We start from the raw sequence: 25,108 nt of genomic DNA, 5'->3' as shown, positions 1-25,108 counted from the left end.
GGGCAGTCAAAAACCTTTGGTGATACTTTAGCATGTCCATCCAATCAAGCCATATAAGTTTAATAAAGTCTTCTACTGATGGAATTTTCCATAGACCGGCCAATGATTAACCTTTGCTGGAACAAAACATTTAAACAAATCAAATGAATGAATTCCAAGAATTCATGTGTTTTTCTAACCTCTGGTATTTTTAAAGGGATTTTTTAATTTAAAACCCACATTCTCTATTACCCCAAGATAGCAAAAAGGAGATTGCATAGAAAGCTAGGGACGCACATTGATGTCAATGGCCTTTGCGTAATATACTTTGACTTTTCCACTTTGTCAGCATTCGAGTAAAAAGATTAAAGTAAGTGATTTCCTTCCAGAAGAAATCATTTGGCATAATCTCAAAGTCCTATCCTTTGACTGGTTGAACAGATAAAGACCAAGGATGGTCTACAGCCCATAAGCAGGATAACAAATAAGGTCATAAGTAAGCAGAGTGGGACAGCGTGCTAATTATTGATTAGGAAGAAGGCAGAGTGTGTCCAAAATGAACACATATTTTAGGAAACCGAGTGGTGAAATCTTTGTTTGATATCTCTTGTTTGAAGAGTTGGATGGGAGGGAGGCTTGGGGGAGGCTATATAAGTCTAGGGGCATACATGCACTTTGGTTTGCCACGGATAAAAAACCCTGAGTGTTAGGTAGAGGATTGTAGTATGGAGGTGAGCATGGACTTACTTCATGCCACTGGAATCGCTATAGTTAAATATTTGCAAGAGAATTTAATGCATTTCGAAGATTGGTTTGTATTTGTCTCGCATGCGGCTGATCTTAGAAACACCTTCCACATCTTCTTTCCTATATGGTTTCATCTGTGTGAGTCTGTGGGTATCAAACTGATATGGGTGGCTGTGGTTGGTGACTGGCTCAACCTTGTCCTCAAGTGGTAAGTACTCAGCTGTACTGACCCATATGTATGTATGGGAGAATGTAGTCTGTGGTTATATGTAGTATATGTAGCTTTTGTCTGTATGTAATGAGACATCTAAATTGTTAGGCTTTGTTCTTTGATCTGCATCTAAGGCTCCATTAGCACTTATTCACACATTTACGTCTGTAAAAACAACATCTTTTTATCAGGGAGAAAGTCCATTTTTGTTTTATTTGTTGTCTGCGTCACTGATTTCACATTTTTAGAATGTCCATTTTTTATGTCCTTTTAAGAAAACAGAAAAAGGTCTATTTTGGACCAACACACTAATAATTTATTTAAAAAATACAGACTTCGGCTACATTCGCACTACAGTATGGGGGACGTTTATACCTATATACGGCCAATATAAGTCCCCCATAGACGGCAATGGGCGCACGGCGCCCTATGGGAGCGGTACAGTGCACACGTGCGGCACCGTACTGCTCCGTACCCGGGAAAAAGATAGGACCTGTCCTATCTTTACCCGTAATACGGCGCCGTGCGCCATGTATACCAATGGTGAGGGGCGGGGGTGAGCTGCGCTCACCTCCTCCTCCTCTCACCGTGCACTTCCGTTGCCCGCTGCGGTACGGGCGGGCAACGGCAGTGTGAATGTAGCCTTCATGTATAGAATTTTATAGTCCATGGAAACCACTGACACATGGACAGAAACCACCAGCATGTGAATAAGGCCATCTGCAAAGAGCTTGTATGTTCTCTCCATGTTTTTGTGGGTTTCCTACTGGTCCTCCGGTTTCCTTCCACACTCAAAAACATACTGGTAGGTTGATTAGATTGTGGAAACCCACGCAAACACAGTATTGTGAAAGTTTAGACTGGTGGGGTCCCACCACTTTTATATAATCCCATGCCTACAGTTGTCTTAACTACTACTACTATAAAATACTTTCCTTTCTGTAAAGCTTGGACCTTGGTAACAAATTTGGATAATACAACATGACGACATTTATCCAGTCTAAGTTTACGGTAAAATATGACAATTTATTAGTCAATGGCCAGCCATATGTTTTGTGTACTAATACAATTTACCATCTTATCTCTAGGATGTATTGATTTTTCCTAGAAGTCACTAAGCTACTAATAGTATCCAGCATAAAAAACCCATATAGGTCAAAAATCTGAAGCCACTTGATTGCACTCACGATAATGTGTTGAACTGGATACATCTTTAAAATATATTTTGCATAATAAACCAGATTCTTAGAGTTTTCTGGAATTTTGGTATTGATATTACACCCTAAAATTAGCTCATTTGCAGTACCTCAGTATGGCCCCTACACTGTGCACAAAGCATTCTGCTTCAGGCTCCCTTAAAGGGGTATTCTCGTCTGGGCATTAACATTCAGTTTGATTAATCTGCCATTAATAAACATTTATTCAATTAGATGTTATAAAAAAAAATGTTCCTGTGTGAAGATAATTTCTCATAAATTTAGTGATATGGTCCCTTAGAAACGAGATGGCTTCCTCGGTTACGGCCACCTCTGCTGGAGGGATTGCACAAATAAACTAAAGGTTATTGTATATAAAATGTCCGGTAGTTACTACGTCCACCCTATGTTAATGATCCCTAAATCCTGGTGGTCCGCAGGATTCTATAGCGCAAGTCTGGCCACCACTGCCAGAGAGTGACGTGGTCGTATCCGAGGAAGGTATATCGTTTCTAAGGGACAACATGACTACATTTATGAGAAATTATCTTCACACAGGATCATTTTTTTTAATAACATCCAATTGAAGAAATGTTTATATATGGCAGATTAATGAAACTGAATGTGAATGCCGAGACGAGAATACCCCTTTAAAGGGAACCTGTCATCAGAAATCCGTCTAATAAACCACTACCAGTATGTTGTCTGTCACCTTTAAACCTTCCAGATCATATTTCTTTTATGGCCCTGCATGGTTCCAACATCCGCAAAATCTGCTTTGAAATATAAAGTCAAGCAGGTGGAGAGTTTAACATGGTAGTCAAGCTCTCCCTGACTTCTGGTGATCTGGTTAGTGATTTCTCTGGGTGCAGGACTATCAATTACTATGAAAGCGGCGGTCTGAGGAAAAGAGAGAGTTTGACTTCAGTGTTAAAATCTGCGCCTCCTTGACTTTATACCAATTTATACTCACCTCAAAGTTGATTTTCTGGATGATGCCACACTGGGTCATGAAAAAAAAACATGACCTAGAAGGCATTCAGCTGCTTGACAACCTACTGGTAGTGGTTTATTAGGTCAGTTTCTGCTGACAGGTTCCCTTTAAAGGGTGCAATTCCCTTATAGGGTCACACATATTGTACTTAACTCTCTGTAGGATCCATGGGTCACATGATTGGTTTCTGAGGATGTCCCATGTCCTGTGTGATCAGGGGCTGATCGCTAACCTGCCCTCATTACTGTATGCACGCCTCTCGCCATGCCCCTTCAACCAGTGACATGGGAATGGTGTTCACAGAAGAGACAAACAGATATTAGTTCAGATTAGTGTTAGGTCCTAAGTGACCTACAGCTTCTACAGACATAAGGGGAAAGTTAACATAGCACATACAATATGGGTGACCAAAGTAGGGGATTGTACTTATCCTGGTAAACTTTATTTGTGGCCAACCTCTTTAACTATTTAGTTATGGCCTTAAAGGCTGCCGTGGATAGCTGATCTGTTGGGGTTCCAGGTTCTGAAACCTTATTGATTTAATATTGGGATAAGTATTCTTCAAAATCCCAGAAAACCTCTTTAAATACTGATACCTCAACATAAGCCAACAGTGCTCAATTGGTGGTTGTCTGAGCCACAGGGTCTCCGAGGATTGGTAAAATGAAGGGTTATAACACAATAAGAACGTCAGGTTGTGGATTCCCTAAATGGAACTATTATTGATTAGTTATCTTGTAATTTTGCTTTGAGACATCTGCCCCAGAACATGACTTACTCATCCTGCCCTGTCCAGGCGCTCCATGCAGGGCACATGTGTGACATGCCACGCTCATGCACGGTGCTTAGGGAAAACACTAGGCACGCTCTCAGAGACTGCTGACAAAGTGCAGCTAGAAATAGTCACTGAGCAGAATTAATGGGGCAAACACAATATTGTTATTCAATTCCAAGAATAGAAAAGAATATTCCGCAGGGCTGAATTCATTTTCCACATCATCAGCACTCAATGGCAATGACAAAAACCGCAGAAGGAAGTTAGTCAAATTTTAATGTTTTATGCCACTTTTTAGCATTTAGTGTATTTTTATATAGTATTTGTATATAAGGTGATTGCAGCAGCACAACTGCAATAAGATGATCTATAGGAGTGTCGACAATACACAACAATAACCTATTGATAACCTGTCCTACGGATAGGTCACTAATGGTTTGGGTTGTGAAAATCCCCTTAAGGATTTGTATAGATTCATGAAATATGTCTGCTTGTAAAAGCAGCGCCACTTCTGATCACAGGTTGTGTGAGGTATTGCAGCACAGTCTCATTCACAAGCAACACATACAGTATGTGGCAATTTCTCGATGAAGTTTGCCATGTTTTTCTATCCTGTAGTAACAACCAAGTGTGTAAAGGTCAACTGGGCTAAGCTGCAATACCTGAAACAGTATCAGGAGTGGCACTGAATCTTAAAAAATAAAGCCGACCATTGTATTTCTATATTTGTTTTATTTTGGTCCCATTACAAAAATCTTAGGATGTACAGTATGCATCAGCATAGTACAACCATCAGTATTGGATACAATTTGGAACAGAGTAGATTGGATGAATTGGTTACATTATTGTTTGTTCACTACAGGATTCTTTTTGGACAAAGGCCTTACTGGTGGGTACACGAGACATCCTATTATGGCAATGCCTCATCTCCAGAAATTCTGCAGTTTCCGGTTACCTGCGAGACTGGGCCAGGTAAGAACTCTCCTCCAGTGACTGGTTATAGGCAGTAGAGGACACAGACAGTAGACAACCCATGTGTTAGAAAAGTATACAGGCTCCTTGTTGTTGTAGAACACCATCCCTGTGTATCTCTAAAAACTACTGCAAATCTGCAGGCAAAACCCAAAGTTTGGAAAAAGATGTCACTGATTTGTCCCAATGTCTATAAAGGGCCCCATGATTGTGTTACCTGTAAACCGATCCGCAAATATGGATGAGACACATAGGACACCCATATGGCATCCATATTTTTCATGTGCCCATAGACTTCCATGCGAAGCCCAAGACGCAGGAATCGTACCTGCTCTGAGTTTTCTCCATCCTATAGTTTAGGGTGACAGTGAGCACCCTTACAGAGTGGGCCCCTATGCAGCTGCAGAGATTGGGCCAATGATATTGCTGAGCATAAGGGTCTTCCTAAAGTAGCGGTGAAAGACATTGAATGATGGTTATTCAATTTTGCCTCTTGGACAGGTATAACTAAGAAAGGCTGAATCACTTAGCTATATTTTGGTTTTATGCTCATTTGGGCCCGCAGCATGAACATCACAGTTTAAAATGCATATTGTTGTATGTCTGTGGACTAAGGGATGCCAGGTCTCCCTTAAAAGAAACCAACCACATAAAAAAACAGAAAAACCTCACCTCCATTCTCCCCTAATACTCCCATCCATTCCTCTTCACCATGCTGGGAGAAGGAGATGATGTGTCTTCTGTGACGTCACCTCCCTCTCCCATGCTCCGAACATGGGAGAGGGAGGTGGAGAGGGGGTGCATAATTAGCAGCCCAGATCGCCGGACATCTTGTCCCTGCACTCTGTGCTACTAATTATAACTTTCTTTTATAAGTGATCCCAGCATGTCAGGACTAGCGCCAGACAGTGACAGGATCAAGGTATAGAGGAGTGGAGGTGAATATTAATAGGTTTTTTAATGTTTTTAGGTGGTTGATTTCCTTTAACACCTTGTGCCCCAGAGCAGACATTTCCATAGGAGCCGCAATGGCTACCTATGCCCTTGGTTATACTACAGTCACTAAACTTCTGCCTGTTATAAGATCAGATGAATAAGCATTAAATCCCATACTAGTAACACTATGCTATACCATAGATAACTAATATAAGGCTATTGCAATAATTTAGCAACACTTAAAGGAAGCTTGTGGTCACCGATAAACTACATTTATGGCCACAATTTTCACTTACAGAGCCACATGTTTGGTTTATATGTGACCATCGAGCTGACAGGTTCCTTTAAGAACATTTTGTTCAGTCGGCCCCCTTTACCCTGTCCATAGTGATTGAGCTGAGCATTCAACATACAAAGACAACAAGGAGCCCTAACTAAAACATTCTCATGAATGCATTTCCAAAACTGCTGTGTCAAACACCATCAGCATCGTAAGATAAAAAGCCTTTCTTTGAGTTAGAATGGCATCAACCCTCCCATCCTGCATGGATAAAAAGGATTTCCTGCTTTCTTTCTAATGCCAGGAAGTCCATCGGGGCACGCTATGGGTTCCTCATCGGTGTACTACGTGATGACATGTGCTGCGCTCTCACTTCTACAAAGTTACACCTCCATTAATAGCCGGTGAGTGATGAGGAAACTCTGGCTGAACTTTTCCCTTTCCTAGATGTAAACAGTCCCCCTACTCCCCTAATAAATGTCTTACTTACACTACAAGTTTACAATATAAGTCTCCGTGGCAGGAGAGAACATTAACATCTTCATGACGTGGCAGAAATGATCACGTAAACTGGCCCTGGACAATCTCACCAGTAACAATAGCTAGGGTATATCACTCTAGACATCTGGACTTACAATGGAAAATAGGAGCCTAAAATTAGTTAAATTAGATGAATGGATTTACCAAACACATTTGTCCCCTATCCACAATGGGGCAGATTTACTTACCCGGTCCGTTCGCGATCCAGCGGCGCGTTCTCTGCGCTGGATTCGGGTCCGGCGGGGATTTATGATGGTAGTTCCTCCGCCGTCCACCAGGTGGCGCTGCTGCGCTGAAGTCCGCTGGAATGCCTCGAAATACACCGGCCTATCCTGGATGAAGGTGAGGGAAATTTTCGCGACACAATTTTTTTTAAATGCAGCGGTTTTTCCGAATCCGTCGGGTTTTCGTTCGGACACGCCCCCCGATTTCCGTCGCGTGTATGCCGGCGCCGATGCGCCACATTCCGAACGCGTGCGCCAAAATCCCGGGGCAATTCAGGTACAATCGGCGTAAATTCGAAATATTCGGGTAACACGTCGGAAAAATGGGAATCGGACCCTTAGTAAATGACCCCCAATGTGTCACTCCATTCTCTTCTATAGGTCTGTGCAGAACTCCTTACTGGCAGGAGCACTGGTCACACATGCCCTGCACTTTATTTACAGGGAGGACAATGGGGTAACTTGCTGAAGGAACACCTATTGCTTAAAGGGAACCTGTCAGCAACAATTGACCCAGTTAATCATTACCAATATGTTGTCAAGTATATGTACAACTTCCATATCATGTTTATTTCATGGTCCAGAGTTTTAAAACAGAACAACATTCAGAAAATCAACTTTGAAGTAAGATTTAAAATGGTTGTATAAATGCAGAGAGTTTAGCACTGAAGTCAAGCTCTCCTTAGGAAGATATTTCTTAATGTGCTCACAACGGCTCAGGATCGGTTGATACAAAGTCCCAAAATTAAAACACAAAAAGAGAAAAATTATAAAAAATATTTTACTCTGACCAGAGCTCCAAAAGTCACAACTCGTTATCCGGTATATAGCAAATCCATCGTTATCTTTCACAAAACTAGAAGAGACACATGTGGGGATAGTGTAGTATGTTCCATACACTTAAAATTTCTTAGAATAAAATATACTCACAAAGTATCAATAAAAATGAACATATCAAATTTAAGTAGGATGCCAGTATCACATGTCTGCACGACCCTGGGTTTCACCAACATGGCTTCTTCCGGGGCGTGTTGAAGCTGTGTTGGCGAAACCCAGGGCTGGGCAGACATGTGATACTGGCATCCTACTTAAATTTGATATGTTCATTTTTATTGATACTTTGTGAGTATATTTTATTCTAATAAATTTTAAGTGTATGGAACATACTACATATTTTTTATAGTTTTTCTCTTTTTGTGTTTCCTTAACAAGAATGCTCCCTATGCTCTTACTGATGACCCTGTATCCAGAAACATCAGTAACGAGCTCTCGTTATGCATGATATCAATCACAAGAGAGGGGCTGTCCTGAGGCAACGAGAGCTGACTTCAGTGCAGATCTTCTCACCTACATTACTTTATGAATCTAATTTACTTCTTGCTTCAAAGTAGAATTTCTGGATGATTCCACCCATCTGGGCAATAAAAGAAACTGGAAGGTGTTATAATGCATGACAACTAACTGATAGTTGTATTATTATTTCAATTTCTGCTGACAGGTTCCCTCTAAAGCAGTGGTTCTCAACCTTTCTAATTCTGTGACCCCGCAATACAGTTCCTCATGCTGTGGTGACCCCAAACCATGCAACTCGCAGTAAAAACACAATAAAATTGTGGCTCCGATGGCTTTAGGCGACCCCCGGTTTTGCTTGCTCGACCCCCACTGGGATCCCGACCCACAGGTTGAGAAACACTGCTCTAAAGTGAATTTACCAGCATCCAAATTACCCCACAAGCAAAAGCAGTATTGTTTAGGTATTTTTTTCCAGGAATACCTTTTTCCAGAAATACCTTTCTTGTTTACCAGCCATTTATATTTAGGGAAAATCTTAGAGTTGTTTTATTTTGATGCACATAATAAAATGATGATACAAAGATGCTGGTGCACCAGTTTTTTTTTTTTGTGTACATTTTTTCTGCATAAAATGTCAATCATTGTGTATAGGGGTGATACTGGGGGAAGTTTAGCTGTTTAGATAGTAGAAGACAGGTCCCATTGCTGGTGCACTAATTTGCATACAAATAATTAGCTAATTTGCATAAAAATAAAAGTAGAATTTTTTAATAAAATTACAGGACACTAGGACACTTTGCCTGGGAAGTATATAACTTGAGCTCAAGAATGTTATCACTTGTGAGGGTATTTTGGGGCCGGTGGACAACCTTTGATTGTAATCTGTGGGTTTGTGTTTAATTCTCTGACATCGCTACCAATAATACTCCTGCTATATGGCCTGATAGCTAATGAGTAGATTTTATAGGTCCAATATATGAACAAAATATGAGAGAGAATGTAAAGTATACACACTAATATTGCTTTCACTCAATACCAGGTGTCAACGCTTGGCCTTGTGGACTATCTTTTGGACAGTACAGCTCAATGTTTGCCTATCCAGGGTGTTTGTGGCTGCACATTTTCCCCACCAGGTCATTGCAGGCGTCATTTCAGGTAAGTAAATACGATTTTTTAAGGTTGATCTTAAGACTCCACATAAGATTATAAGTAATAAATATATTATGTGTTGGTTTTGTTTCTAGGAATTGTGGTGGCCAAAGCGTTCAATCATCTGAAAATGATATACAACATCAACCTGAAAAAATACTTCTATACCACTCTGTTCCTCTTTTCTTTTGCATTGGGCTTTTACTTGCTACTCAAGGTTTTTGATGTGGACCTATTGTGGACCCTTGACAAAGCAGCACATTGGTGTTCCAAGCCAGAGTGGATCCATATTGACTCTACACCATTCGCTGGCCTTATCAGGAATTTAGGTATCTTCCTCGGCTTAGGACTCGCCCTAGACTCCCAGATGTATAAGTACAGCTACAAGGAGAAGCAAGGAAGGGAATTCACGTTCCGCCTCAGCTGTATCATCACCTCCGTAGTTATTCTTCATCTCTATGATAGCATTGAACTTCCATCAAATGTGGAGATGGTCTTCTATGTCCTTTCCTTCTGCAAGAGCATAGCTGTTCCTTTAACCACTGTAGGATTTGTTCCTTACTGCATATCACATGTATTAAGGGGACAAGATAAAAAGGTCTTGTAAATACTTGTATGTGCCTACAAGAAAAGACATTGAGATAAAAAAAAAAATCATCCTGCCAATCATCAGTTGGCAATACAGAAATATTGAACATTGGGCAATTTGCATTATATGTAGAGATTTTTTTGTACATTTTTATGTGTTTTGTGACCCTGTGTACATATGTAGCGCTCACAGTGTGGAATGGATATTATGTAGGGGATCTAGGTCACCCCCATCCTAGTTTATTTCTAGACATTTCTGTAAAACAAAAAGTAATGTGCCTCTCGCATTCCAATACCTAATGTTAAAGAAACATTTGGGCACATTTACTTAGCAGTCCGACGAAGTTCCCCAAAAGTGCATTGTCCGACGATAATGCACCATGCTGCGATTCACTAAGATTGCGCGCCCGATATCATGAATGTGTCGCTTCCCCGCTCAGGTCCGACAGAGAGTCTTTTTTCCTGGTGCATGTAAGTGCATTGTCCTGCGACACAATTTGAAAGTTAAATCTTGCGCTCGGTCGGAATCAGTCGGATCGTCCGAGGGCCCGTCCCCGATTTCTGTCGCATGAAAGCCAGCGCAGCTGCGCCACAATCCGATTGCGTGTGGCACAATGGCAGCGCAGACGCCTGTTCAATACCTGTCACAGCCGTGCAGATCCTGAAAACGTCGGAAAGTCCAACGAAAGTGCGCAACCGGACCCTTAGTAAATAAGCCCCATTATCTGCTAAATGTGTTTCCTCATAAAGGCATTTTACAGTGGTCCCCAACCTTTTTTTACAGTAGGTTTGGGATAGGGGATGTGTATTTGCACAGCTCTTCCTAATCTTGTTCCAAGCCCGTTACTCCTATATGTGCCTTTCCTGCACCCCCTTATAATACCTGCTTTCGTGCAGCAGCCCCACTTATAATGTCCCCTTTTCAGCAGCCCCCCTATTATGTGCCACCTTTTGGGCAGACCCTCTTACAAACTCCCCCTTTCATACAGCAACCCCCCTATAATGCCCCCTTTATGCAGCGTTTTATTTTAATGCCCCATTCCTTCAACACTTCTTATAATGCCCCCTTTCTTGCAGCCTCCCAATATTATGCCACCTTTTTTCCAGACCCTCTTAACCCCCCCTTTCCTCCAGCAGCCCCCCTTATAATGTCTCCTTTCCTCCAGTTCCACCCTCTAATTCCCACTTTCCTGCAGCTTCCCCACTTTTAATGCCCCTTTCCTATAGTCACCCTTATAAACTCCCCTTTCCTGCAACAGCCCCCTTATAATACCCCCTTTCCTGCATTCCCTCCTCATAATGTCACCTTTCCTGCAGTCCCCCTTAATAATGTCCCTTTTACGCAGCCTCCTCCTATAATGCCCCCTTTCCTACAGCAGCCGTATAATAATGCCCCCTTCCATATAGCAGCACTTTTATAATACCCACTTTCTTGAATTACCGCCTTTCTTGCAGCCCCTCCATTATTATGCCATCTTTCCTGTAGCCCCCCTCTAATTCCCCCCAAATACATAACCTATTCTAATACATTTCCACATTCCCTTTAACAGTCCCCCCCCCCCCACTCTGTGTGCGTGACCATGAAGCTGGTGGGCACAATGTAATGACATCCCCTTGCCCGCCAGTTTGTGACTTTGGCTGTGGCCACTAGAGGATGGGGACTGCTGTCCTGTGTGAATACACATATAATTATAATACTACTGTGCCATTTACTTTTTACAGCTAGATGCTGATTGGTGATTTGGGGATTCTGTCAGTCCTATAACAGTGAAAGGAGCAGTTGTCACTGCTCCATTTTTATGGGGCACACAGTGACCCCTATTTTTGTGATTGCCAGATTTCCAGTTGTTAGACCCACAGTAATTTGACATGTTTTCACGTATTTTCTGTGGGGGTTTACTAGAAAAAACACAGTATACACTATTGCAAAGAACTAAGACTCTGCGGACGTACTAGGAACTTCTCCAATCTCTTAAATGGGGGTCCCGTGCCCCATACTTTAACAATACTGTGGTCATACTACTCCATACATCTACTCCTGGCGTACAGAGCGAAATGCATTTTTAGCGTTTTTCCGGTAAATAAAAAGAACTAAACCTACTTGATGTGACGACTTTCTTGTTCTAAAGAATCCCAAGAGTTAGTACTCTAGAAGAATTTGGGAATTGGCCGAGCCGCTAAGGGTCAAGTTCCAACAAAACCGAAAAAACAGTTTTTGTGGCACTGTTGGGTCAAAGGGTAGATTTAGCCCACGTGTTAGAAGTCTAAAGGAGAACAATCTTCTAGCGATACATGACTGGAGAATGATGTCATCACCTTTATAATGAGTGATGACATCATGATGATACCGATGTAAGATGATGCTGATGTTGCCAGTCATGTCTAATGTTTACAGCTCATTTATATCACTTATTTGTTAATAAATGCTGATGTTTTCCATAGTATTTGCCTTGTACTTGGTTTTCTGTGTTAGTCTTTTCTATATTTTTACTTTTGTGCCTTTTCGAAAACCACCAAATAAACACCGGCTTTTGATAACGAATGAATAAAAATATACGATTGTATTATTGTGAATCGGGAGTTGATTACCTTTTTATTTTTTGCCATTTTTAATTTTTGACTGCTGTCAAAAAAAAATGTTCTGGGCCTTGTTGTTTTGGACATGTTTTGGACATGTTCTAGCTATTGTTTATATGATGTGGTTTGCATGACCTTGTATATGAGCCGACTGTCTGAGCCACAAAACTCAGATCAGGTTCTATTCATGAGCAAGTTTACGACTCAAGCAACGGTCCTAGAACAGTCCTAGAAAACAGACCATGGAGCATGTATGTGGTATCCATGGGTCAGACGCATTCATGTGAAGGCAGCTATACTAGGGCAGAGTGCTGAGTGACTACTGTGCTACAGATGCTTCCTAAGTCCAACAGATGGGGCCATAACCCTGTGTCAGGGACATTTTAGACACCCCTGGAGGAAGGAAGAGGTCTTTTCAGGAAGGGGAACTGGAGTCTTCTGCAGTGAATGATTGTTCAGCCAATGAAAAGGAAACAACATATTTAAAGAAGCATTATGGAAAAAAAAAACCCTTTACCAATTTGCTACATACATGATATTATTGCAGTGTTTGAGATTTCTCTGTTTCCTTGTTGTCTGTCAGTTTACCCATGATTACTTAGCACTGCATCACATGGCCAACTAGAAACCATATTATGTCTGGGTGGACATTGGGGATTATCCTTTTCTCTATAGTCTCCTAAGGATCATAGAGACCAACATTTAGAGAAGAAACACTTTTATGTACTATATCATAATTTGTGACGGAAGTGTGTGTAATCATGGCCACCACAAGGGCCACCATGAGACCACAAGATCCACATGAAGAGAAGATACATAAGGTAATACAGATTACCAGGACTAGCATTGAACAAACTCCCAAAAAGCTTATAGTCCAGACTGCTTACAAAGACTGTCATTATTTTTGAAGGGAACCTGTCACCACATTTGCACATATACAGCCAGTGACAGGTTCCTATAGAGCTCTAATAACTGACTGACCCCCTTCTTTTAGCTAAAAATAGTTTTTCTTACATCCACATAAATCCCCTTTTATCTTATATTACCTGCCATCAGAGGTGGAATGTCCTGCTCGGCCGACCCCTCACATCTAATCCCTGCCATGCCTTATGCCTCCTTACTGGTCACGGTTCATGTTATGTGACGAGAGTGACATCATCTCAGGTCCTTTAGCCTCTTAATAATAGCAAACTGTACCCCATGCATGTATCTGACCACATGAAGGCACAGCAGCCTCCATGGACTTCTACTCCTCTCCATCCTGTATGGCGGCTGCTGTGATTTTATGTAATCACATACATGTTGCACAGTTTGCTATTATTAGTAGGCTAAAGGACCTGCCATGATGTCACTGGTCACATGTCATGAATGTAACACAAGGCACCTTGTAAAAAAAATTACACAATGGGGCACATTTGCTTACCTGTAGTCACAATCCCGAAAGTGCATTGTTCGACCAGAATGCACATCTGCTGCGATTCACTAACATCATGTGCCCGATATCCTGCATGTGTCGCTTCCCCGCTCAGGTCCGACAGAGTTCACCTTCTTCTTCCTGGTGCCTGTAAGTGCATTGCCTTGCGAAACAAATAAAATCTTAAATCCCGCGCTGAGTCCGAAGCAGTCGTATCGTCCGACGGCCCGCCCCCCGATTTCTGTTGCATGAATGCCAACGCAGCTGAGCCACAATTTACTCGAGTGCGACAAAATCACCAGTTAAATACCTGTCACAGGGCCCTTAGTAAATAAGCCCCAATATTTCCCATCTGTACAAAAAATCTAAATCAAAATCTGGGGACAGGTCCTCTTTAAGCTTGTTCATCCATACAGAGGCACAGTACACAGTAAAATTGTATACAGCATATGAAAAACGTAGACATATAAAAAGATTTTTAAAACATGTATGATATATATTTCATACATACATATTCATTATACTTATTGTGAAAAAACATATGTACGGTAATCCAAAAGTAGCTAGAAGCCATAAGCGGTACAACAAAAACACAAGATTTTGCTGTATTAATGATGAAAAGTCCAAAATTCAAAGTCAAACTAAAGGTTAAAAAATATTCCTTTTATTGCCTGCACTATATATATATATATATATATATATATATATATATATATACATATATACTGACAGTATCTCTGCAACTGAATTGCCATATGTCACATGTAAGATCAAAGCATTTAAACTACATGTTCACAGCCTTAAAGGTCAACCCCATGCTGTGGTTAGAGTGACCCATTGATGCGCTCGTGAAGTGACTTAATGAATTTTGTATGAATTGAAGTCTTTTCAACTTCACAATAAAGGACTTTTAAAAGATTACAAACAATAAGAGATGTATGCGAGACAGGTTCATAAAGCACTATGTAATATTGAACTCTGCCCTAGGGGGTCATTCCCTTATAGCACAACGTAGCACAACCATGTACAGGCAGTCTCTGTGTTATATACAAGATATATTCTTTAGGTTTGTTCTTAAGTTGAATTTGTCAGATCTGGTATATTTTATATTTGTAGTTCCAGACAAAAAATGTCTTGTCCCAGTGACAATTGGATTTTCAAAATTTTTGCTGTCATAGGAGCAAGGATTATCAATACAGCTTCATTACAGACACCTTACAGCTGATCAGTGCAGCCTGGGAGTAAACTATAGAATCCAGAGAGCCTCACCAGAGGTCACAGGGGGCAGAGAGTTCCGTCTGTAACTAGGGGTCGTATGTAAGGAGTGATATAAATACATGTTTGTTCTTTTACTTTTAACTTTAATATGTATTTTTTAAACTGTATTTCTCCAATTTCTTGCTGGAGGCATCTATACAAGATAGATACACAGTGAGAAAGAGCAATCAGGGATATAGATTGGACTTGATGGAGCTGAGTCTCTATTTATCCCTATCCCTTATAACAGTGATGGCGAACCTTTTAGCGGCCGAGTGCCCAAACTGAAACCCAAAACCCCCCTTATTTATCGCGAGGTGCCAACTAAAAATTAAAGCCGTAACTTATTGCTTCCTGTTCAACAACTTTATCATATTGGTCTCCCGAGGACGGCAACACAGTAGAAAGATGGAAGATTTTCATCATTTTAGCTTCTTTACAGTTTCCCTCTGTACACAGAGAATCGTGGGGCCAGCAGGAGGTCCTCCAAAAATAATTCAACCCTTTCCAATTCTCCCTCTTCCTACAGTCCCAAGTAGCGAAGTCAGTATCAAAATATGACTGAAAGCAGCATCTTTTAAGTTGTTTGGAACTGCAGGAAGATTCTTTGAGTCTTGTCTGATGTGCTGGGTCGATGGCCCGGGTGCCCACAGAAAGGACTCTGAGTGCCGCCTCTGGCACCAGTGCCATAGGTTCGCCACCACTGCCTTATAAGATTATAACATGATATTGTGTGTGGTTGGGGTAAGCAGGACTCTTAACAGCTCTCGAAGGAGTCCCATTAGGATTAACTCTGTTTATTACTTGGAGATCCTGCTCCACATCATGTAACCTATACATCCCAAAGCTCAGCTTCCCATTCTCATATATCATATCCATTTCTCAGATAGGGCCCGCAGTGTAAGCTGCTTGTTAAGCCTGTTCCCTTACTTTCCTCTTTTCTCAGGCTCCACAAAGTTTTTTGGTAGCCCAAAGCCAAACTTTGTTGATATAGAGACACAGCAATCTTCATATAAGACACAGGTTCTCTGTCATAGAGTGTCAATCTAAATGGTCCCCAAATCAATCACAAAAAGGAATTTATTGTCCATTTGTTGGTGGTGTGGACATGAGTGGGAACACGTATACACTCATTTACAGGCAGGTGTTTTTCTCACTATCCCTTGGGGCAAACCTTCCTTTGTCCAGACTAAGTTCCCCGGTCATATTAGTTCTTAACCTATACTCACTTGCTCTTTATAGCCTGGGGGCTTCTATCTGTGTAACCCTTTCACTGTCTCTCCACTCTCTTCACACAGACATGTATTTCTCCAGTCCTGTATCTACAGGCTGTATTTCTGTATAAATACGTGACGTTTTTCATCCGTATGCAGCACGTATTTAACCCGTATTTTATACATGACCATAGACTTTTAGGGCATACAGAACTGAAATACGGGAGAAAATAGGACATGCTCTATATTTTTATACGGCCAGTATACGGTACGTACACTCCAGTGTCAAAAATGGCAATATAAATGGTTGAACGTATTGTCCATTGAAATGAATGTGGCCGTATGTAACCTGTAAAAAAACGGTATGTATACGGCCGTTTTTATACGTCCGTGTAAGGCTACATTCACACTGCCGTTGCCCGCCCGTACCGTACCGTAGCGGGCAACGGCAGTGTACGGGGAGAGGAGGAGGAGGTGAGCGCAGCTCACCCCCGCCCCTCTCCATAGCAACCTATAGCGCACGGCCCCGTATTACGGGAAAAGATAGGACATGTCCTATCTTTTTCCCGGGTACGGAACGGTACGGTGCCGCACGTGTGCTGCACCGTACCGCTCCCGTAGGGTGCCGTGCGCTCATAGGAGTGTATGGGGGACGTATATCGGCCGTATATACGTCGGCCGTATATACGTCCCCCATACGTTCGTGTGAATGTAGCCTAAGGCTAAATTCACACTGCCGTGAGCCCGCCGCACCGTAGTACGGCGGGCTCACGGCAGCGCGGGGAGAGGAGGAGGAAGTGAGCGCAGCTCACCCCCGCCCCTCTCCATAGAAACTAATGGCGCACGGCGCCGTAATACGGGGAAAGATAGGACAGGTCCTATCTTTCCCCGGGCTACGGAGCGGTACGGTGCCGCACGTGTGCTGCACCGTACCGCTCCCGTACAGGGCCGTGAGCCCATAGGAGTGTATGGGGGACGTATATCGGCCGCATATACGTCGGCCGTATATACGTCCCCCATACTGTAGTGTGAATGTAGCCTAAGTGATATCGTATACAGATGTACAGATCATACCCAAATGTAGAACCATGCAATTAGAGGATAACTATTCTTGATGGATATTTATTAGGTGAGAACATTCTAAAGCCTCCATGTCCTCAGTATACCTCATGGGGCAGTGATGGTGAAACTTTTCAGAGTGTGGGTGCCCAAACTACAACCAAATCCCACTTATTTACCATCAAGTGCCAACATGACAATTAAACAGTAACTTATTGCTCCCTGTCCTTCCACAACATTCAATTGTATCGGCCTCCTGAGGACACCAATACAGTTAAAAGCAAGAGGGCAAATGCAGACATCGTTGTAGCTTCTCTCCAGGTTCTCTCTGTACAGGAAGAATCTTGAGGCCAGCAGTAGGACCTCCTAAAATAATCTGCCCCTGTTTACACCTTCTCACTTTTCCTGCAGTTCCAATCAGTCAAGGATGTGTAACCTTAAAAAAGTGTTGGGAGCAGCATCTCAAGATGTCTGGGACTGCAGAAGTTTTGAGTCCTGTAAGGTGAACTCTGTTTCTGGGTGCCCATAGAAAGGGCTCCGAGTGCCTCCTCTGGTACCCGTGCCATAGGTTCGCCATCACTATCATAGGGTATAACTGTTTTTTGCTAAATTGACTTATTTGCTAAATTAGTCTTTATATCCATCTAAAATGCTTTCCATATACAAATAGGTGGACAACTGTTTGTCCCAGCTTCTCCATGAACATGTTTGAGCACATGGATGACCACCCAGGGCAGAAGCCATTTGGAGCAGTTGGGGGTTGCAGACAATATATTTCTTTATGTCTTCCCATCGTGCTCCCTCCTGTTGATTGACATATACGCTCAGCAGAGGCCATAATAACCTATGGAGGCTAAGTGCAAAGTATTGAATCTATCCCTGACCTCCGCTACCTGTACGCTGCTCATGAAGGTCTAATATGGACAGTTACTTCACTGGGGAAACACCTTGAACATCGCCAGCCAATCACTGGCTACTCCTCTTCCGGCGTACAGGGGGGAAGGGAGGAACAGGAGAACATATGTATAAGCATACAGTAGGATACATCCTAGTCCTCCATTATAAGGGACATCAAGAATTTGCCCAACATATCCTTACATCTGAGGGCTACAAATGAGGTCTGAACAAAGCCTTGGTCTTCCTGAATATAATCACCTCATATGAGGAAGCTTTGGCCACCACTTATAATGATAAATGCTTATTATATGGTATAAGAAGTCTTTTTTATAGTGTAAGATCAAAAAGCTATTAAAAGTCATTACATCACCACAAAAGCAATAAAAATATACAACAATATACAATGTGTTTGAGTGTGGAAAACTTGTACACCCTTCTATTTTTTGGCTCAGTACTCTAATGGTAATTTTCTTCATAACACGCTAGTATTTCCATCGAGCAGGAGGCAGGCGTTATGGTAATGTAACACACAGATTGTGACTTGTTGATGGATCACTAACCAGGGCCTGGGCCATCTGTCCTTCTGTGCGGAGAACACATTCATCCTGAGGGAGTGAAGTTCATGCAGAGCAGGCGTGATCTGTGCATCCTCTCTCCACGCTGCTCTCACATATCCTCAGGATATTTAGGGACTGCTACAGTAACTCATAGACTGTAAGCTCTTGTGTCACCCCTTCATCCTAATAGACTGTAAGCTCTTGTGTCACCCTCATCGTCATAGACTGTAAGCTCTTGTGTCACCCCCTCATCCTCATAGACTGTAAGCTCTTGTGTCACCCCCTCATCCTCATAGACTGTAAGCTCTTGTGTCACCCCCTCATCCTCATAGACTGTAAGCGCTTGTGTCACCCCCTCATCCATATAGACTGTAAGCTCTTGTGTCACCCTCGCATTCTCATAGAGTGTAAGCTCTTGTGTCACTCCCTCATCCTCATAGACTGTAAACTCTTGTGTCACCCCCTCATCCTTATAGACTGTAAGCTCTTGTGTCACCCCCTCATCCTCATAGACTGTAAGCTCTTGTATCACCCCTCATCCTCATAGACTGTAAACTCTTGTGTCACCCCCTCATCCTTGTAGACTGTAAGCTCTTGTGTCACCCCCTCATCCTCATAGACTGTAAGCTCTTGTGTCACCCCCTCATCCTCATAGACTGTAAGCTCTTGTGTCACCCCCTCATCCTCATAGACTGTAAGCTCTTGTGTCACCCCCTCCTCCTTATAGACTGTAAGCTCTTGTGTCACCCCCTCATCCTCATAGACTGTAAGCGCTTGTGTCACCCCCTCATCCCTATAGACTGTAAGCGCTTGTGTCACCCCCTCATCCCTATAGACTGTAAGCTCTTGTGTCACCCCCTCATCCCTATAGACTGTAAGCTCTTGTGTCACCCCCTCATCCCTATAGACTGTAAGCGCTTGTGTCACACCCTCATCCCTATAGACTGTAAGCTCTTGTGTTACCCCCTCATCCCTATAGACAGTAAGCTCTTGTGTCACCCCCTCATTCTCATAGACTGTAAGCTCTATGTTTAATTTCTTATTTAACCCTTCTTCACAGCAGAGGATTTTGTTGCCCATTTTCCTCCTTAAAAAATTTGTCAAGGCGATTTAGAACACTAACACACCCACTGATCCTAATGGACAGGTGGTTTATTCTCCAAAGTCACCCTGTAGTTTTTCTCTCCATGTCCGCAACAATAAAAACAATCTTTTACACTTGCATTGGTTTGTAACTCTCTGAGGTATGTTGCATGTGCATGAAACTCGGGTGTACTCTAGCGGAATCACTGCGCAAACCCGCAAAAATCCATCGCCCTGACAGGAACTCTTTAAGTTTAATTATAGTACTTGTTATCCATTTTCTTGCAATCACCAAATGCACAGCAAATATCAGTTTGTATATAATCTTCCTTGATTCCATGCAAATCTCCCAATATGACCCATTCAATGGCTTCTGAACAATTTGCTGCCCATCTCCATGCTGCACTTCAAAAGATACTGCAGACACTTATAGTATAGTGTCCTATGAAAAATAATTATGTTCCACACTGTGCTCCTAAATAATATATCTTTCTCACAGCACTCTTTAATATATTACAATGAATACATATTTTTATACATCATCTTCCTTATGAATTCATATACCTGTTTCTTACACTGGGGCGGGGCATCTGAATGCCCTGAATGCCAGCTGGTGGAGAAAACAGAGGGCACCAGACAGCACACTGACTCAACACATAAAAAAAATAAACTAAGTAGTTCAGCATTAGTGTGAATGTGAGAGATATCCTATTTCTCTCCAGGTGCCATCTTGTTTATCCAGGCGCCATCTTGTTCAGCCAGAAGCCATATTGTACACTGTCATCCATTTTATGATATAGCCACCATCTTATATAATCTGCCTGCTAGTCATTGACTCTTGTTAGAGATAGTTGTCGTTCAGCCTGTTTCTTCTGCTTATCTTATTTTAACGACTGAGGAGCCTTCTTCTCAGTACATTCCCAGGATAGTGGGAACAGCACTTCTTAGAGAAACAGTGCATGGTTCATCAACATTTTGGGAAAAGTAGCTTAAGGGTGTTTCTGGGAGGTTCTAGTATATTCAAGCTAGCCTATAGCATTTCAGTATTGTAACATCTTTTTACACTTATGCAGCTTATTACCTGTCTGTGTCTTTTCTGTGCTGTGTATCCCAGCGCTGGGAACAAAGCCCAATAAATGTGGCGATCACCTTACAACTAAGGGAGGGTTTTGTTGGAGCCCTGCATAAAAATCTCTAACAGCAATTTCTGAAAATAAATTTAAAACATGGTGTTGCAGTATGTTTTCCTGTACCTATTTGAGGTCAATTTAAAATAATAAAAAACTTTTAGAGCTGGAGCTTTCTTAGTGCCTGCAGAGGAGTGCTGTATCTTACTGTTTGTCAGCTTTGCATGTGGCATAGTCACTGTGGATGTACTGTAGACTGATCTTTTTCCTGTTGTATTTTTTCACAGCAGTCTTAACGCATGCTGCCCGGATTGCGCGGCCCAAACGCTGCAAACCGAGACTGAACTGACATGCTGAGTTCACTCCGGATGTGCAGCGTTCGGGCCATGCGATCCCGAGTTCATCGCATCACACTCGCAAGTGTGGAACGGGCCTTAATCTCTCCTGCAGCGGACAGATCCTACCTAATACTTTAAGAGGTGTATGCTTAACGATGAATTAGGAACAGGCCACATTTTACAAGATGATTTTTTGGAACAGTGGTGTGAAGTGTTCCAAAGGTCACAAATGTGGCAACATTTGCAACTCTTAACATACATTTTTTCAAGACACTGACTAAAATGTATGTGGGTCAGGAAGTAAAATCTCTTCATAGGGAGACTTTGCAAACTAAGGCCACCTTGCAGGCAGCCATTAATGCTTCACTAGGAAATGCTGGAAAATATGCAAATAGGTTTTCCAGGATATGATAAGGAAACAATGGGGCAGATTTACTTACCCAGTCCTGTCGCGATCCCGCGGTGCATTGTTCGAGTTTCTGCAGCCATCGCTTCTGCATCGAGGTCCGCCGGAGTTCACCTGCTTCTTCCCGGTGCTTGTAAGTGCGTGTCTTGTGACACAATTCTAAATGTTAAATCCTGCGCGTTGTCCGAATCCGTCGGGTTGTCCAACGGCCCGCTCCCCGATTTCTGTCAAGTTCCAGCCGACGCCGACGAAAATGCTTCCGACGGACCCTTAGTAAATGAGCCTCAATGCCTCTTCAATTACCTTGTAAGCCAAAGGCGGCCTTAATTGGCAACAAACTCTTACTTCCTAACCTTAGTCAAAATACTCTCAATCAGCTTAACCAGTTCCCTGCACTGTACTGAAGAGATGCAACCACATTGAAACAGTGCTGTCTACAGTTGGGAATCTGTTCCTTCTGGAATAGATATACAGGTTGGGCTTTAATCCTGCATCATCTCATTAGGCTTCCTAAAAGTCATGCTTGATATTAAGGAGGCTACCTCACAAGGTAGCTAAAAGAGGCAATCCTATCCTGGAAAACATATTTGCATATTTTCAAAAATGTATGATAAATTCCCCAATTATCTTTAATATATGGGTTAAAAACTTCAGATTTTCCCTGTTTATCACTTTACTTATAGTTTTCACTGCAGCTGGAGATTTGGGAAGAGTCATATACCAGACTTTACATGTTGCCTTTTATCTTGCATGACCTATGCCTGCTGCTGACATCACTTCTCCGAGTTTATTGACTTGTGACCTAGAATAAACAACTCTTTGAATCAGACCATATTGACTTTACATTTGTTTTTGTGCACTACATGTAGTAGTTTTTCCTTTGTTAAAAAGAAATGTACTTAGGCTCTACCCTATAGAGGGCAATATTTTCATAACAAAAAACCATGGCATTGCAAAATGAGTGGTCAGATTTCATATCTCATTTTTATAGTGATCACCACATACAGAAGAAGAACACATACTGACAGCTTAGTGGCATTCTGCTGCTGGCAGGAACTCAGTGTCTGTGTCAGACCGAATTAACTTGAACGTATGCCTGCCAGGCTGTAGATGGGCAGGCATACATCCGCCGTGATGGAGAGGAGGAGAGGTGACCCCTCCCCTCTCCATAGAGATGCACGCCCATGCATATGGGGTAAGATAGGATATGTCCTATCTTTTCCCCGTGCACATAATGGTACAGTGCCATGCATAAGGGCAAGACTACAGGGAGCAGAGAGACAGAAATCTCAGCTCCACGGCCACAGAAATTCAAGACGGCTTCCCCGACCCTATGTCAGAAGTTACAGGGTCGTGTCTAGGGGCAACTGAAATTGTGAGAGGTTGGACTTGCAGCATTTTTGTTAATAAATGTGTTATTGTGTTATCCTGAGTACATTTAAGAAACTTGCCTTCATGGGAATACCCCTTTAAAACCTACAACCTTGGTTCCACAATTCATGCAGGTTTAGTTCAATAAAGAGGTGGTAGTGACAATATCAAAAAGAAGGAAACACAAATGATTAGCCATGTTGAAATCGGACATGTCTGATCCTTGTTCCCCCACAAATCTCTTATCAGTGAAAGTCAATAGGACCTCAAACCCATTTAATATTCAGTTAATCGTAATCACATTTTGCCGATAACTCTTCCCAGGTCATTGATAGTTCCCATTTGTATGATATGGCTTTCACACGAAAGTTCAACCAACAGAAATCAATGACTACTCCCTCACACCCATATACAATCTGTTCATCTGGAAGTGTAGAGAAACAAGAAACTAATAATGAAGAATAAAATAATTGGGCCTTTGACTAACCAACTTGCCAAAGTATGACCCTGATTTTGAATCCTCTGCATCAAATACAAGCATTTACACAGCACTTATTATCTAAAGATCTGGTAAGGAAACTTACTATATGACTATAGTATAATATATATATATATATATATATATATATATATATATATATATATATATATATACACACACACATATATAAAAAAAACAACTATTCTAGGCTAAATACGTATCACATTTTTTGCCCTCAGTTGTAAGAATGTGCTGGGCAGATTCCCGACATGCCCTTACAATGGAGGCCTAAGACGTATCTCACTATATACTCATATATTCCCTGTTCCTCCCCTCCATGCTGAAATTGGATGGAGGAGTGAACATGGGCAACAGCCAGTGATTGGCTGCCGGTGTTTAGGTGTTTCCCCCAGTGATGTCACTGACATCACTGGGGACCTCCCTGAGTGTACATTCAGCGGAGGCCAGAGATGGATGTAATACATTGTATCTGTCTCCCATAGCTTTTAAAGGCCTCCACTAACCATATATATAGCTCAGCATGAGGAAGCAGAATGGAGGGAGCGGTATCCTTCCATCCTGTTTTTGCCACAGGACACAGTGTATACTAGTCAGACGGAGGCAAAAAACACACCTCTGTCTATAAGTTTATGTCTACGGATACACTCAGCATGTATTCCCAGAGATTTACTGTAAATTTTAAATGCTATATAAATGTAGTCTTAAAGGGAGTTAAACTTCTTTTTCCTGCCTATTGCCTGAACTCAAAATTTAGTTGTATAACCCAGAATATTCTCAGGTTCTGTTTAATTTCACATGTTCATGAAATGATTCTCAGGCCAAAATAATAGATTTAGTAATAAAGTGTCTCTTCCAATTGTTTATGTAAAACTTTTCAGGGAACAAAAATACTCACGGCACAGATGTGAGTAAGTTTAGGACAAGCCGCCAGCATTCCCTTAAAAAACATGTAAAATTGATACGACACATATTGATTTTCCGAGTTACTTCTTAACCACGGACGCAGTGTTATTTCTTCCTCTATTTTGCACAATCTTGTTTAAACTGGAGTTTTTTCCCTTTTACTAAACAAGTGCCAGGTGCCAAAAACAGATAAAAAGCAGAGAATGCAGTCGCCTAGTACTTCTGCCAGGGATATGAGGGGTGGATAATACACATGGACTATAGAAGACGTCATCCTTATGAAAAGCATTGACTCACAGCTGGAGGCTCCTGTGATATTGTCTGACATTCGATAGGTCTACCAAAGGACATGGGGTAACCAAAGTAGAGCTGAGCCTTCAGAGGATCCAGTGTAATAGATTGACTAAAAACTAGAACCCAGTTATACGAAATACTAGAATAAAAAGTCATAAAAGATGATTAAAGGAGATCTATCATCAGATAGATGGTGGATGACTATTATTTACCGCTACCTCCCCG

At 41.9% G+C, this 25,108-nt stretch overlaps 1 protein-coding gene across 1 annotated transcript; it reads left to right on the top strand.

Annotated features, from left to right (window-relative positions):
- Nucleotides 1–669: 669 nt before the first annotated feature.
- On the top strand, nt 670–12,426 carry LOC140064679 (glucose-6-phosphatase catalytic subunit 1-like). The gene is made up of 5 exons (XM_072111794.1): nt 670–934; nt 4,765–4,874; nt 6,395–6,494; nt 9,187–9,302; nt 9,392–12,426. Exons 1-5 carry the CDS (start codon nt 705–707, stop codon nt 9,901–9,903), a joined length of 1,068 nt encoding a protein of 355 aa, XP_071967895.1. The 5' UTR covers nt 670–704; the 3' UTR covers nt 9,904–12,426.
- Nucleotides 12,427–25,108: the final 12,682 nt, after the last annotated feature.

Source organism: Engystomops pustulosus, chromosome 6, assembly GCF_040894005.1.
Source record: "Engystomops pustulosus chromosome 6, aEngPut4.maternal, whole genome shotgun sequence".
Taxonomy (NCBI): domain Eukaryota; kingdom Metazoa; phylum Chordata; class Amphibia; order Anura; family Leptodactylidae; genus Engystomops; species Engystomops pustulosus.
Note: the sequence above shows the minus strand (reverse complement) of the source record. Positions and strands in the feature narration are given on the sequence as shown.